The sequence below is a fragment of the Dermacentor andersoni genome, chromosome 6, assembly GCF_023375885.2.
Source record: "Dermacentor andersoni chromosome 6, qqDerAnde1_hic_scaffold, whole genome shotgun sequence".
Classification (NCBI taxonomy): domain Eukaryota; kingdom Metazoa; phylum Arthropoda; class Arachnida; order Ixodida; family Ixodidae; genus Dermacentor; species Dermacentor andersoni.
Genome location: NC_092819.1, coordinates 160,873,918 through 160,887,191, shown reverse-complemented (window position 1 = coordinate 160,887,191; position 13,274 = coordinate 160,873,918). Strand labels below are relative to the sequence as shown.

The 13,274-nt window shown below is 45.7% G+C and overlaps 1 protein-coding gene across 7 annotated transcripts in view; it reads left to right on the top strand.

The window, feature by feature from the left end:
* The window catches only part of LOC126523458 (solute carrier family 41 member 1-like), a 440,647-nt gene that overhangs the window by 381,960 nt on the left and 45,413 nt on the right, over positions 1-13,274 (top strand). For all 7 annotated transcript variants that reach the window (XM_050172069.3, XM_050172067.3, XM_072288873.1 and 4 more), the window contains 3 exons: positions 5,272-5,379; positions 10,115-10,186; positions 10,963-11,110. In XM_050172069.3, the coding sequence (XP_050028026.2) occupies positions 5,272-5,379; positions 10,115-10,186; positions 10,963-11,110 (328 nt within the window). The remainder of the gene's footprint in view (positions 1-5,271; positions 5,380-10,114; positions 10,187-10,962; positions 11,111-13,274) is intronic.

Here is a 13,274-nt window from a genome sequence, read left to right as displayed (position 1 = left end):
TTCACCGCTAGTCAGCTGTCCTTGTGCACAGCGCGTAAAATCATGCGCTGTGCAAAGCGAAACGGAATTGCGCCGCGCCGGAAGAAAACGAAAAAAAAAGAAGGCGGGGCCCGTGACGTATGCGTCACGCAATCCTTGAGGTCCGGTATGGGAGAACGCAGAGAAGAAATTTCCTTTCGAAAGTGCATTGGAAATTTCGCTTGCTACAACTGCACTTCGAGCGAGCGCACTGGCTCAAAGTGCACTTTAGTTTGCCCGTGTAACAGGGGTATTAACACAAATGCAGGAAGCACTTCATCGGGTAGCCTCTTTTGTAACATGAGTTGGAATGTATTATTTATACGGATGTCACACCGTACCCGTTCGATTGCGATTGAGCGCGTTCGGGATCTATTCTGGCCTCTCATGCATGTTTGCTTGATAATTCTGGCACGTGTTCCCGTCGCACTGCCCGCCAAGCTGGCTGATGTAAAGGCCGGCCTGCACTGGCGTTGTAGCGCCACTTCGCCAGCCCGCAAAAATATCCGGAAGTGAATATGATCGTCACTGGTCGTAATGAAAGCAGGGTGTATGCAACGGGACAAGGCGTACAGTGTCTCCTCTTCCCGCCTCACCCCCCCCTCCCGCCTTTTAACGTGTTGGTCATTTCCTTTTCGTTTGGTCAGCATTGCTTAAATCTCAAACCGCTTTCGCAGCAGGAAAGAGCGTTCGCCTCGAGCGGAACTAAAACAAACCGGTGGCCATAGGAGAAAGTAGGACGCAGTGGCCTACTCGGCTGCCTTCCGCGCGAGTACATTAAAAACGCATCAGTAACTTATTGCACAACGTCTGCGTAACAGACTGCCAACCGAACAATTTTCTCATTTTCTTATGATACACGGCGCGATATTATGCTAAGCGGCGACTCGCGGTGCCGTTTCAGTTCTTCGTGCACGGAGGTCAAATGCGGAAAGCCGATCGCGCTGTGCGGTCGCTTTGTTTTGCGCGGCGTAAGCGAAGCCGGTGTCCTGTATGCGCGCGCTTTCCTTCGCGGGACGAAATATTCGGGGTTGGGAGAATGGCTTTCGAAACACTTCGTCGAAGCGTTGGTACAAGCCAGCTGGGCTTTTCTCCTTTCTTTCTTTTTGACGTTGACATAAGCGCTTTTACATTCATTTTGTTTCCTTGTATATCATAGTTTCCTTTCCGCTACTTGATCCTCTCTCCTCCTGCTCCTCTTCTCTGACTGCTGGCCACAGTTCAAGTGTCGCCAGAAGTAGCTAAACAGTTACAGTGGGCTCAGCAGAACTTCCTTTTCTTCGTAAAAACAACCATTTACTACGTACAACCACTTTAAATACAAATAACCGTCTGCGGTACTAGTTATGCCTATGGAGAGTATTCGCGGCAAGCTTGATTGTCGGTACAGCGCGTTGTGGCTTGGCACCTACGCGGAGAGGAAGGGTCTCAGAAAAGCTTACATGCACGATTCGGCGATTAGAGGCTACGGGAATCGTTCGAATTGTACGTCATCACTGGCAGCGTTTATCGGTATGACGTGAACACTCGGATATTCCCGTTTAGATGCACGTTCACCAAGTTCGTGAGAATGAACTCAGTCTCGGATTCACCATTTGTGACGTCTGTCGCATTCCAGGTCTATAAAAGCTACAAAAAACCTCGCATATTACTGCATATCATATTCACCCCTAACAAAGATGAGGACAGGGGAAGAGCTGACAAAATGACGACACCGGCGGTAACACCGATTACGCCAAACTCAAGTTCTTCTCGCACATTATTCATCTGTGTGTCTGCTATACGTTTCAAGTAAATGGAATGTCACATTTGTTTCCCTTGCTCAATGGTGGCTTCTGTATGCTACACTATTTGTTTCAGCGCTATTCTTCAAGCAGAGAAGTCGCTATTGTTGTATCCAACGATAACCGCAGCCATAGTCGATGTTACCAGGCCCGGTCGCATGCAAACGCTTTGATAATCCTGCTTCCCGTGTTCGTTTGCGAAATAACCTCTTTACTATTATTATTATTATTATTATTATTATTATTATGTTTGCGTCAGTGGCCCAACATGTTCACTTTACATGACAACTACCAGCGGCCCTCAATGATAGGCATTAGGACCACTTCATTGTTTTATTCTTAATGACCTTATTTCCGCTATTCAGAAATAATTCCTTCTATAAACAAATGACATCAATATTTTAAACCAAATTTATACGTTAGATGATTGTCGCTTCCTGCAGTTTTATCTGTTTTGCTTTTGTTCCTGAATGGTGCGAAGATAACCTCACCTTGAGTGCTCCTAAGGCCACAGACATGACTCACACGCAAAACAGCAAGCATTTCTTTTTCTAATTCTGTAGATGCTCTGCCATTGCGTGAGGTCCGTGAGAGCAATGGTCTCAGTGTATTCTTCTTTTTTTTTTTTTTTTTTACACAAGCTCACACTTTTCCGCTCACACTAAAGGCGTTGCAGTGCGGGGTATCCACTCTCATGGTTTGTTCGCAGTTTATCGATTGAATTCAACTCCCGTGCACCATTCCGCAAGTAGTACACAACAATCTGTCTTCCTCAACTCGAATACGCGTCGGTCATCTGCAATGGCATTTCTAGATCCAGCAGTGACATTATAAAGGGGATCCAGAACAAGTTTCTAAGAATATATCATCGCCGCTTTGCAAACACGGGCACGGGATATTATTCCAGCACTGTTGTCATCGCCCTTACTTCGCTGCCGGCATAGTTGCGCTGAACTTCTGTTTCTTTTTGAAACACCTTCACGGAATCCTCTACCTGCCCCGAACTATTCAGTTGTATAATGTTTCCTATTCCGTGCAAGATCACCAGGGAACCTCGACCTTTCCATGTTCCTGCCTGTCGTAACAAAAGCTCAACCATCCACAGAATGCAGTCTTTATTACGCCTGTTTTTGTGATCTCGACATTTTTCATAACTCGCTGTCATTGTTCTTTTCCGAGCTTTGCGTTGTCGTACCATAGTTTCAGGCATTGTTCAATTGCCCTCCTCGTCCTTTTTCTTTTCTCTTCACCTTGCGTCTTGTATGTGCACTTTTTTTTTTAAATTGTTCTCTTTATTGATTGTTCTTTTTTCTTATATTCTCTTGCAGTTTCTTTTACACATATGCGTGCGCAGGCACTCAAACCATATGGTTGTTCCTGGCAACGGTAAATATTTGATTGATTGAGACGTCCGTGTGAGAACGCAAAGTACAGCCTCCTCAAACGCGCAAAAAATTTCTGTAAAACTATGGGGGTAGATTTCCAGACTTATACTATAATTGCACGGCCGGGCCAAATACGAAAGTTATTGGGACACTAAATTTGAATAATAATTTAAGTTGTGCCCGCCGTGGTGGCGTAGAAGCCTTGGCGTTGCGCTGGTAAGCACAAGGTCGCCGGCACGAGTCCCGGCCGCGGCGGCCGCATTTCCACGGAAACGAATGCAAAGACACCCATGTGCAGGGCATTAGCTCCACGTTAAAGAACTCCAGGGGGTCACCATGATGTGGAGCCTTCCTTACGTCGTGCCTCATAATCGGATCCTGGTGTTGGCCCGTAAAATACTAGAATTTTTTTTTTTTTGTTCATGAGTTAGGTTTTATTGGTAAGATACGTATGTGCTGTAGCAAAACAGCAGCTACTTTTATGGGAGGCGCCGTGGTACGAGCCAGGAAAGACTCAAAAACGAAATAGGAGATGCGACGCCATCTTGAAGTTCTCGTACCAGCTCGTCACGACGTCACGCTGAGGTAGCGGCGCTCAGACTCCAGTGTAAACTTGAAGCGGCAAAGTTTGCTTTTAGCTTTCTCCGCTAATAGCAAACCGCTTTCTTTTTTCGCAAATAAATAGAAATGTGAGTTTTTAAGGTATATAGCAAAAGGGGATGAATAGTAGGGCGAGGGCGAGTTGGTATGGCAACATTTACTTGGTTTGTAGCGCTTTGTCGTAACTGCGGTTGTAAACCTTTCTTTGAGGACACAGAAGTCCTTGCAAGACACAAATGCAAATATACACGCGAAATAATTGAGACATTTCATATTAAAAGATTAGAAGAGATTTCTGTTAGCCAAGCGTGATTATCGCCGTTAGAAAGAGAATTTTAATATCTTCTAAGCACGTGGGTCAATCGCAAGTACTGCCTGTTCTTGAGTTATGACGGCTTCCCTACCTTCTTATATGTTTAACTGATAGTCTTTAGGTCTTGCTTGCTCACACACACACACACACACACACACACACACACGTATATATATATATATATATATATATATATATATATATATATATATATATATCTATATATATATATATATATATATATATATACGTGTGTGAGTGTGTGTGTGTGTGTTTTGATCGTTTCATAAACGTTCCGTTGAGAGTTAGCGCTAGTCCTGTATTCTTCTAGTCTTCGTGTGTGTTACTTCGCACTACAAACCAACAACATTATGAAAGTATCCTTTGCGACTTTGCGAGTTCATATCGATAGGTTTATTACTACTATTGATAGTATTGATTGACTGATGCTTTTTAACATCTGTTTAAAGTTGGACTAAGGAAGAACATTAAACAAGGTTGGACCGATAAAGTGCAGTTAACTATTGTAACACTATTTTCGTTAATATTGCTTTAAGATGATAATTAGAGGAAGAAAAAAAAATGAAGGTGAAAGTTCCGTCTTCTTAAGTTTGCTCCCGAAACTTAGCGCCGATATGTAAATATGACGTCGTAAATTTTAGAACTATCTTCTCGTACCTAGCTCATTGCGGTGCTGTAAAAGCTATAGAAGGTTGCTTAGTTCAGTCTTTGGCTTCTCTAGAATGTAATTCAGTCCATCTTTACCGCTAAATTTTAACCTGTCTCAAGCAGACGCTGTCATCTCATGGCGAGCTGACACTTCAAGATTGCGTCACTACCCGTGTTTCGTATCTTTCTTTTTATTGCGCTTTTGCTGGCTTTTGCTTCCCGCTCAACTTGACCCGGCTTGACTAATACAGCTGAACTTGCTTTTTTTCTTCTTTACTGTCCCTCTAACAAGGGACACAAGCGTTGATGCCGTGGAACCCTTGTCCACTCCTAAGTGCAGTGCCGTGTGTGCATCACAGTTCATCCGGAGAAACGAAGCCACTGCAGCTGAGGCGTCTGGCTCTAGCATATCGCGTTTGTTTCACGCGTGTCTTTCGCCTCACCAGTGCAGCAGCGAACGAACTCTCATCGGCTGCGCGCTGTTTCTGCATGCGTGCTGCAGGGCTGGCCCGTGTACGTGGCTTACCGGGAGCTGTTCGTGCTGGTCCCGCCCCTGCTGGGCCTCAACGGAAACCTCGAGATGACTCTGGTGGCACGCATGAGCACGCAGGTACGTCGCGCACCCGCGAGGTGACGCTCGCGTTCGTGTTTCGGGTATGGTGGATGGCGCTCTGTGCAACTACGATACGTGCGTCAGTACAAGCAGTCAGTAAAGGTCATCAGAGTAGCAATTTCAGAATTAAGAACTCTCCGTGTTGTTGTTTTCATATTTATTTTTTCATTATACAGGCAGCTAAGGTTCTAAGGTTGCTAGAACCTTAGCCAGTCGCTAGCGGCGGATCGATGCAAGAATGAGCGTAGAAAGTAGGCCCACGTAACAAAAACTTTGAATGCGCCCATTATGCAAATTGGCATTGATATGTTCCTTGTTATTACGAGGAAGCTGTTGGAAATGTACCTGGTTTCCTATCAATGGGCAGTTTTCGATATATTATATCAACTTCAATGTACGCAAGCCCTGGAATACGTAGAACAGTTAACTGCAACTTAGAAAACAGTGTAACCGTTACGGACAAAAAAAAACAAAACAAGAGTGACAAGTTATGCGAAAGCAAAGAATCGCTGAAGCACATGCGCATGATACTGAGGAATTGCGTGCACGACATATTCAACGTACAAAAGCGGGTCAATCTAGACTCAAGCTTCACCAGGGATGTCACCTATTGCGTGTGGGTTAATGCTTGCTTTTTCTGTGCACATATATGCTTAAACCTTTAAAATATCTATGCATGAGGGCAGCCGTCGAGTCGAGGTTCTGAGAGGAGACTGCTTTTGTGGCTGCGTGACACCTCGTGCGGAAAGCAATCTTGCGTTTATATTATACGATGGTACGCTGGTTTCTATTTATTCGGCCCACAAAGCAGCAGAGGATCACCATTCCAAAAGCCGCTGCATTTCCTTTACACAAAGAAATGAGGGCGCGCTCTCAAAGCTTCTCGTCCATATGCGGACTGGCCGCACGATCCGTGGAGATTATGCTTTCGTTTAGTTGCAGAATTTGGTCGAGGAAAAGTGTAGCATCCAACGCGACGTGTTTCGGGCAGACCTGTAGCGCCTCTCACACCTTCGGCCTGCCTGGCTTAGTCTGCGATGTAATAAAGAAACAAAAAACTATCTGCGCTTTCGGGACGCAGCGGCTGCTTTGGTCGGCTACCCCATCGTGCAGTCTCCTTGCAAGCCTTTTTCTTTTTTTTTTTTTGTCCTGGCGTGCGTGGCGTTGCCGTGCGACTTCTTGCAGACCAGATCTAAAGCGGTGCTGCCCCAGTGAAAGGCCCATTACGGAAACAGCAGAATAATTCCACTTCTCGCCTGTGTATAACCAGGAAGAAACAGGGAGATAGTGTAACTTGTTTACTGCATATTGCAAAAGGCAACCGGCAATGGGCAACCGGCTCAAAGCAAACCTGAAATAAGAGGAGCAAGGCGTACGTACAAGTAAAGCCCCTCCATACACGTTTCCGCCGACCACGTTAAGCACCGCCAACCAGCCCTCCTCCTCCCCGCTCCTCCCACTCACCCCCTTAGCTTCCGGCGTCAAGCGGAACTTACGTAGCTGCAGCTTCCTGTTCCGAGTGGAAGTGATGCTTTGTTTTTTAGCGTTGTTTACTTTCGCGTCGCTGGAGAGGCTTTAATTGCACGAGCTGCGGTTGAAACTGTGAATGCGATTCCATCCAAGAACCACCGCCTACTGTAACCAGCGATCTGCTCGTGTTCGCTGCTTCGCGTCAACCTGCGACGAGTTGTGACACGAGCGACAACGTACAGTGGAATGTAGTGCCTGGGCGCTTGGAGACCACTGCCGTTTTTCGTGCATTTGGAAAACAGCGACCGCGAACTACTACTTCAGCGGAATACCACAGCTTGTCCCCTTTGCATTCTTCTTATGGTAACTGTCGCAGCTCTGCTAAGTACGCGCGTGCGTCTCACCATCGTCTAAAAGCAGTCAAAGCGGAAATTCCGGCAGCGCAACTCCAGGAAGCGGAAACTCCGGAACCGGAATTTTTTAGACCGGTAATGCCGGAACCGGAAATGCTGGAACCGGAAATACCGGAAGCGGATTTAGTGTGAGGGGAAAAGGCGGCGCACAACAAAGGTTGTCGCTACTTAAGAAAGCGGCGGTGGCGCGTGGATGGAGGGGCATTACGTACAACCGCGTTGCTCCACGTCGCGTTAAATTGCTACGTTCACCTTACATAGCCAGACACGTTATTGCCACCTTTCGGGCAATCTACTACAACGTGCATTTCCGTGTCCTGAAATGATCGAGGCAGCTACGTCGAATAGCATTTTCTTTTATTTATTTTTTCATGTGGACGAAGCGATAGCAGCTGGGTCTGCAAGGCAACAGCAGACCTCGTACTAAGATCACGCGCGCACACGAGGCTGCTTGCTTGCTCCCAATGTATGAAGCATCGATTATGTACGAGCGCAGTTAGTTAAGAGTGCTGCGCGGAACGAGAACGGCGGTAGCCGACAACTACGCAGCCGGGTAACGTGGACGCCGGTAATTAGGGAGGCTACCGTGACACACTTGTATCCCTGGAGGACGAGTGTGGCTGTCTTACTCAATAAATTTACCTCTGCGTTTTCCGCGAGGTCATAATTTCGGCATCTGCGCACGGTGTTTATTTTGTTGCAGTAGCTCCGCTTGAATATGTTTTATGCGAGACAGTGTGTGGAGCGTTCCGCGCGATGCCTTAGCGTCAAATTGCTGCACTCTCCTTTGGCTAATGTCTTCAGCCCAGTGACGATACTTCGACGCACTCCTTTTATTGCGAAGCGCTCTTGTTCGAGTCAACACAGCTATTGGCATGTATCTGGCTGTTCTCGCGGACCGTTCCCGAAGATTGTACAGTTCGAACAAAGGCAATCAGTAAGAAGGAAAAACAGCGCTTTGCATAGTCATGAATTACTTCAGCCCAAAACAAATTAAACAAAACTTAATGCCTCGAAATCAAGTGCGCAGTAGTGATAAATTATTAATGACATCATTGCGCTTCTTGACGATCTGTTTTCGCATCTAATGGCCGGTACCCCTTGCTCTAAATTTGAGGTCGCACTGTTCACAGCGCGAAGGTGCACTCGAGTGCGGGGCGGCTCCGCTCGTGTTGCACCTGGAACTCTGTTTCGCTAGCTCTGCCCTAGGCGGCTGCAGATTCCAATGCCACACGTACCCATTGCCACTGGATATGTGTACGTTCGTACATACATACATACATACATACATACATACATACATACATACATACATACATACATACATACATACATACATACATACATACATACATACATACACGTGCATACGTACGTACGTACGTACGTACCAACAAAGCAGTAAAAGCAATGTTAGCGTCATCTTGAGGTGATTTATTGCAAGCACAACGCGTTATAGAAAGTTTTTGTGTCGAAGGAAAATAAAGATCGAACTGGCGTGTTAACGATTATGTCGAGGACGCCGACACTTAACACCAGCATTTAATTAGAATATATCCGGTCATCGCAATAGTAGCTGCGTGTCCTCTGGATAAACTGCGCTACAATATGGCGCCACCAGTGTGGTTGCTCTCATGTTAGTGTCCAGTATACCAACAGGCTCAAGCTCTAACATTCGCCAGCCTTTTAGAGCGTAGTTCTTAGGCGCCCGTTCCTGCGTTGAGCGTCGGCGTCCCTCGGCGTAACCAAGAAAACGTGCGAACGCGGAGCGCAGCGAAGGATGAAGGACGGCGATAGCGAAGAGAGCGCGAGGAAGAAAGCGGAGCAGGGTGCAGCGGAGCCATGAGGCGGGAAGTGTAATGCCGCGCAAGGAAGGCTCCGTGGCCATAACCGCTAAGAGATGGCGCCAGCATAGCGCGCCTTCGTCTGTTCACCGATCGCGTCATTGGTAGGACATGCGGCGAGCGCGTCCACCGATACCATATATGGACACAAATCACTGCACGAGCGGAGGCCTGTCGGCGACGGCTGATGTGAATCGCGTCCACGCTTCCCCCACGCGCTGCCTCTCGCCATGTCCCGATTAGCGAGTCAGTCACGCCACACCTCGCTCCGCTGGTGTGGTGCACGCGACAGATTGTAGTCGCAGCGTTCTCTTCCGAACATAAACAGTGTGCCTATATAATTATAATACAAAATGTTGACACGCGAAATGAGAACACGTATAGAGCTGCGTTCAAATTTCGCGTTAGGGAGTATCGTAATCGTCGGTGATTTTTTCTTTATTTCGTGGTTGCAATCCTTTTCCTGACGTCTGAAACTGACAGCAATCGGAGGAAAATTTAAAGCAGCGAATCAAAGGTAAATGCATCACCAGGCGTCATGTTACGTCACGACGACATGACGCTGAATCATTACGTATATGGCCCCTGTAAATTTTAATGACCGCGACGTTACATTCTGGTCCAGCCAAACATAACTAAACCATCCGAGCCACCGCAGCTGCCACCATGCCCTTTATAATCTAAAAGCTTGATGGTTGCCTATATTTGACAATATGTTGTACATCCGTGTGCCTTCAGTGTAAAGTTCAATGCTAACAACATATAATGCAGCGCTTATCTTTACCCTCATGTGCGGGCTTACATATTATGAATCTGCGATATTCGCTGAAAGAAGGCTATGTGCGCAATTCTTTCAGATTCACACAGCCATCTTCAAGCCTGGCGAAGAAAAACACGGCGAAGTCAGTATTTACACGTGGACGCATGCCAGACAACTTGTTGAACAGCAGACAAGAGCTTCTTCTTTGACAGTCTCGTTAACAAGCATTGCACCTTCTTTTACAGGTTAACCTTGACCGGCTCAATACGATAAAAAGCCAGCTTCGACAAGCAGCTGCCAACATGGCTCTCTTACAGGTGCGTTTCATACAGATTGCTTGATGCGATTGCACAAATGTTATACACATAGGGCAAATAAAATTTAAGTACTTGAGACAGTAAATTGACAACTTGTTCCACCAGCGCTTCAAAATAGGCAACAGATGTGGATTAAAGCCGATCTGCTATGGTTGATCATCAAGGCGTTACCTCAGGCACGGAAGTTTCAAAACATAAGATAATGTCTGTTACTAGCAGAAATGCTGCTATTGCGGGTCTCTTTGAAGAAGCCATATTTAGTAGCTGCGCTACGAAACATTTTCCACAGCTGAAAACATTTACCTCGGGGAAAGACTAAGACAATAAAGCACACAAGCTAACATCTGTCCGCGTCCTTCTTTTGCTTTTAGAGTCCTCACATCCTATCTTTGCAACGCTGGAAAAAAGATAATTCTCGTACATTCCAATTGGCCCGCATTCAGTCACTATTAGTATGAAGGCACGTAAAACTGACCAGTAACGCTAAAAAATTGTTGGTGTCGGATTCACTGCGACAATATCAATGCCAGAAATCTTGCAAGTCGTTTCAAGCCAAAATTCATAAGGCTTGAGCGCATACTCGGGAGCGTTTGTGGAGAAGCGTAGTACTTTTTCACAGTATACACACAGCTCTCCGTCTCACTCTGGAGGCTTTCTTTAATCCCTGTTACAAGATCCCGTTGCACCATATTTCCCATACCGTTTGATATTGTGTTGGACCCTACCGCTGTTGTATATATTTGTGCACAGATATTCTCCTTTTTTTGCACGTCCAGTGCCAGTCGACGGTCGTGGCGCTGGTGGCATGCGGGCTGGCCCTGGCCAAAGGCTTGGCGCGTCACGGCAGCGGTATCACCCCACTCTACGCTTGCATGCTTTGCGCCTGCGGACTGGCCGCTGCCAATGTGGCCAGCATGGTGCTCGGTGAGTAGCCACTACTCCTGCTATCTTCGGCGCTGGCGCAGGCAACATTGCGTACGGGTTATCGTCTCGTCGTAGTGACGGTGAAGAAGCTAACACTGTCAAACCCTTAAGGCCGCATCTTTTTGTTTATAGGGAAATCTCGTGCCCAGAAAAAGAAGCGTCATTCAATGCACACTGATCGCGACGTCGAAAATCTCTCCTCGCGGGTCAAATTCGTCCGCTACTTAAAGATGTATCACCGCGAGCACACGGTATTAGTACGGTATGCGTGGTGATATTATGAACAGGGTCGCTCGCTCTGGACGCAACTTTACGTAAAGTCTATGCAGACTCATACACTGTAAGATAATGGAAAAAAATATTGCCTGCGAGATCGTCTTTAAGTGACTATCGCTGAAGGGTATTTAACGGAAAAAGTTTCGCAATAATTAATCGAGTTTGCTGTTCGACGCACCGAACAATGTCTTTGGTGGAGCGCCCCGCCCATATGTGCATGGTTTAGCACTAAAGCGCGGCGGCGTTGTCATCACATACCATGCTGGCAAAAAAAAATGCTTTCGTAATTCTGTCGGCATAAACTTTCTTCGCAATCTGAATACAGATGGGATAAAGTTTTCAGAAAGTTGGTTGCCGGAGTTATTGTACAGAGTGCCGAACAGTGAAGAAAGCTGTCAACATTTGCTTTCTTATTGTTTCATTTTGGCGGCAGGGACCTTTCATTGACAAACGTGAGGGTTGTTCCTAGGGCATGCGATGTTCTTGCGTGCGTGCATGTGTGCGTAATTTTTCGCAAATTCGAAATCTCAATTCGCAAAATAAATAAAGTGACCCAAACTTGAAAAGAAATGTCGCTTAATTTATAACCCAATTAAAGCGTTTGCAGTATAAGTGTCACTTGAATAGTGTGGAATTGAGCAAGGCACGTTACAGCCTCTTTCTCGGCTTGTATAGGAGCCACGAGAGGGAGCGTCGTGAGCACCTGCTCCGCAACTTATTTCAGCACAACCAGCCGTGCTTGCCAGTCCAGTAGGGCGAAGCCACCGAGATTTCGCTGACGGGTGTATAACTACTTCAACGAAGCAATAAAAGAAAATTGTGGCTCCGGCGGAACTGCGGCTAGGTATACATGGCGACGATATGCAGCTAGGCATTCCATCGACAACTCTGCACTACTTCCTAATATGCTATTAATTTGGGGTGTGCTCTAGCTGTTACTTCCCGTTTGTCAGTTTTGTGCTAATGACCGCATCGACATCTGCGTAATATATGGCAAAAAATGTCATCACGGGTAAATTTTAATGGTATAAATAAACTGTTTTCCTCAGCAGGACTCGGTAAAAAGTCGAAACTTTAGCTTTAGCTCGGGCCCAACTCCGACGCGGCCTATTCAAATACATGTAAAACGCAAAAACGTTTTTATGAGATAACCCCTGAACCGATTTTGATGAAATTTGTTGCATTTCAAAGAGAAAGTTAAGTTCTAGTGACTGTTGGAAGCGGAATTTCGATTTAGGGTTTGAATTTTCTTAAAACGATTTTCAAATATTTGACCGTTTGAAAAAAATAGAAGCACGAAGTTTACAAATTCATAGCTCTGCATCAAAAACTGATATCGCGGTTCTATAAACGGCATCCATTAGATCATTCAAAGCGGACAAATTCATTATGTCATTTTACATGTTACGTGAATTTGTTACGTTGGTTACAACGGTTTCGCGAAAGTTGTATTTCCCCATAATTAAATTTTTTTATATTCGTGTGTAACAAATCAATTTTGTCCGCTTTAGATGTACTATTAGATGCAATTCACAGAATCGTATTATCATTTTTAGTGGTTGAGTTACAGAGTTGTAAACTTGATAGTTTCGTTTTTTGAAAATTTTCGATTTTTGCCAATTTTTAATAAAAAATTGACGACCTAACTCAAAAATTCGAAACCAGCAGTCACTAGATTTTTAGTTTCTCTTTTAAATGCAACAAACTTTGTCAAATTTGGTGCAGTGGTTGCCGAGAAAAACGAATTCTCCTTTTACATGTATTTAGATAGGAGCACTCGAGCTAAAGCTTCCTCTTAAGGCCAACTAATTCATGTGGCAGGATCGTTCGACGTCGACAGGGTCACGACAGGATGTAGCATCTGCCGGCTGCTCCCATGGTTCCCGTA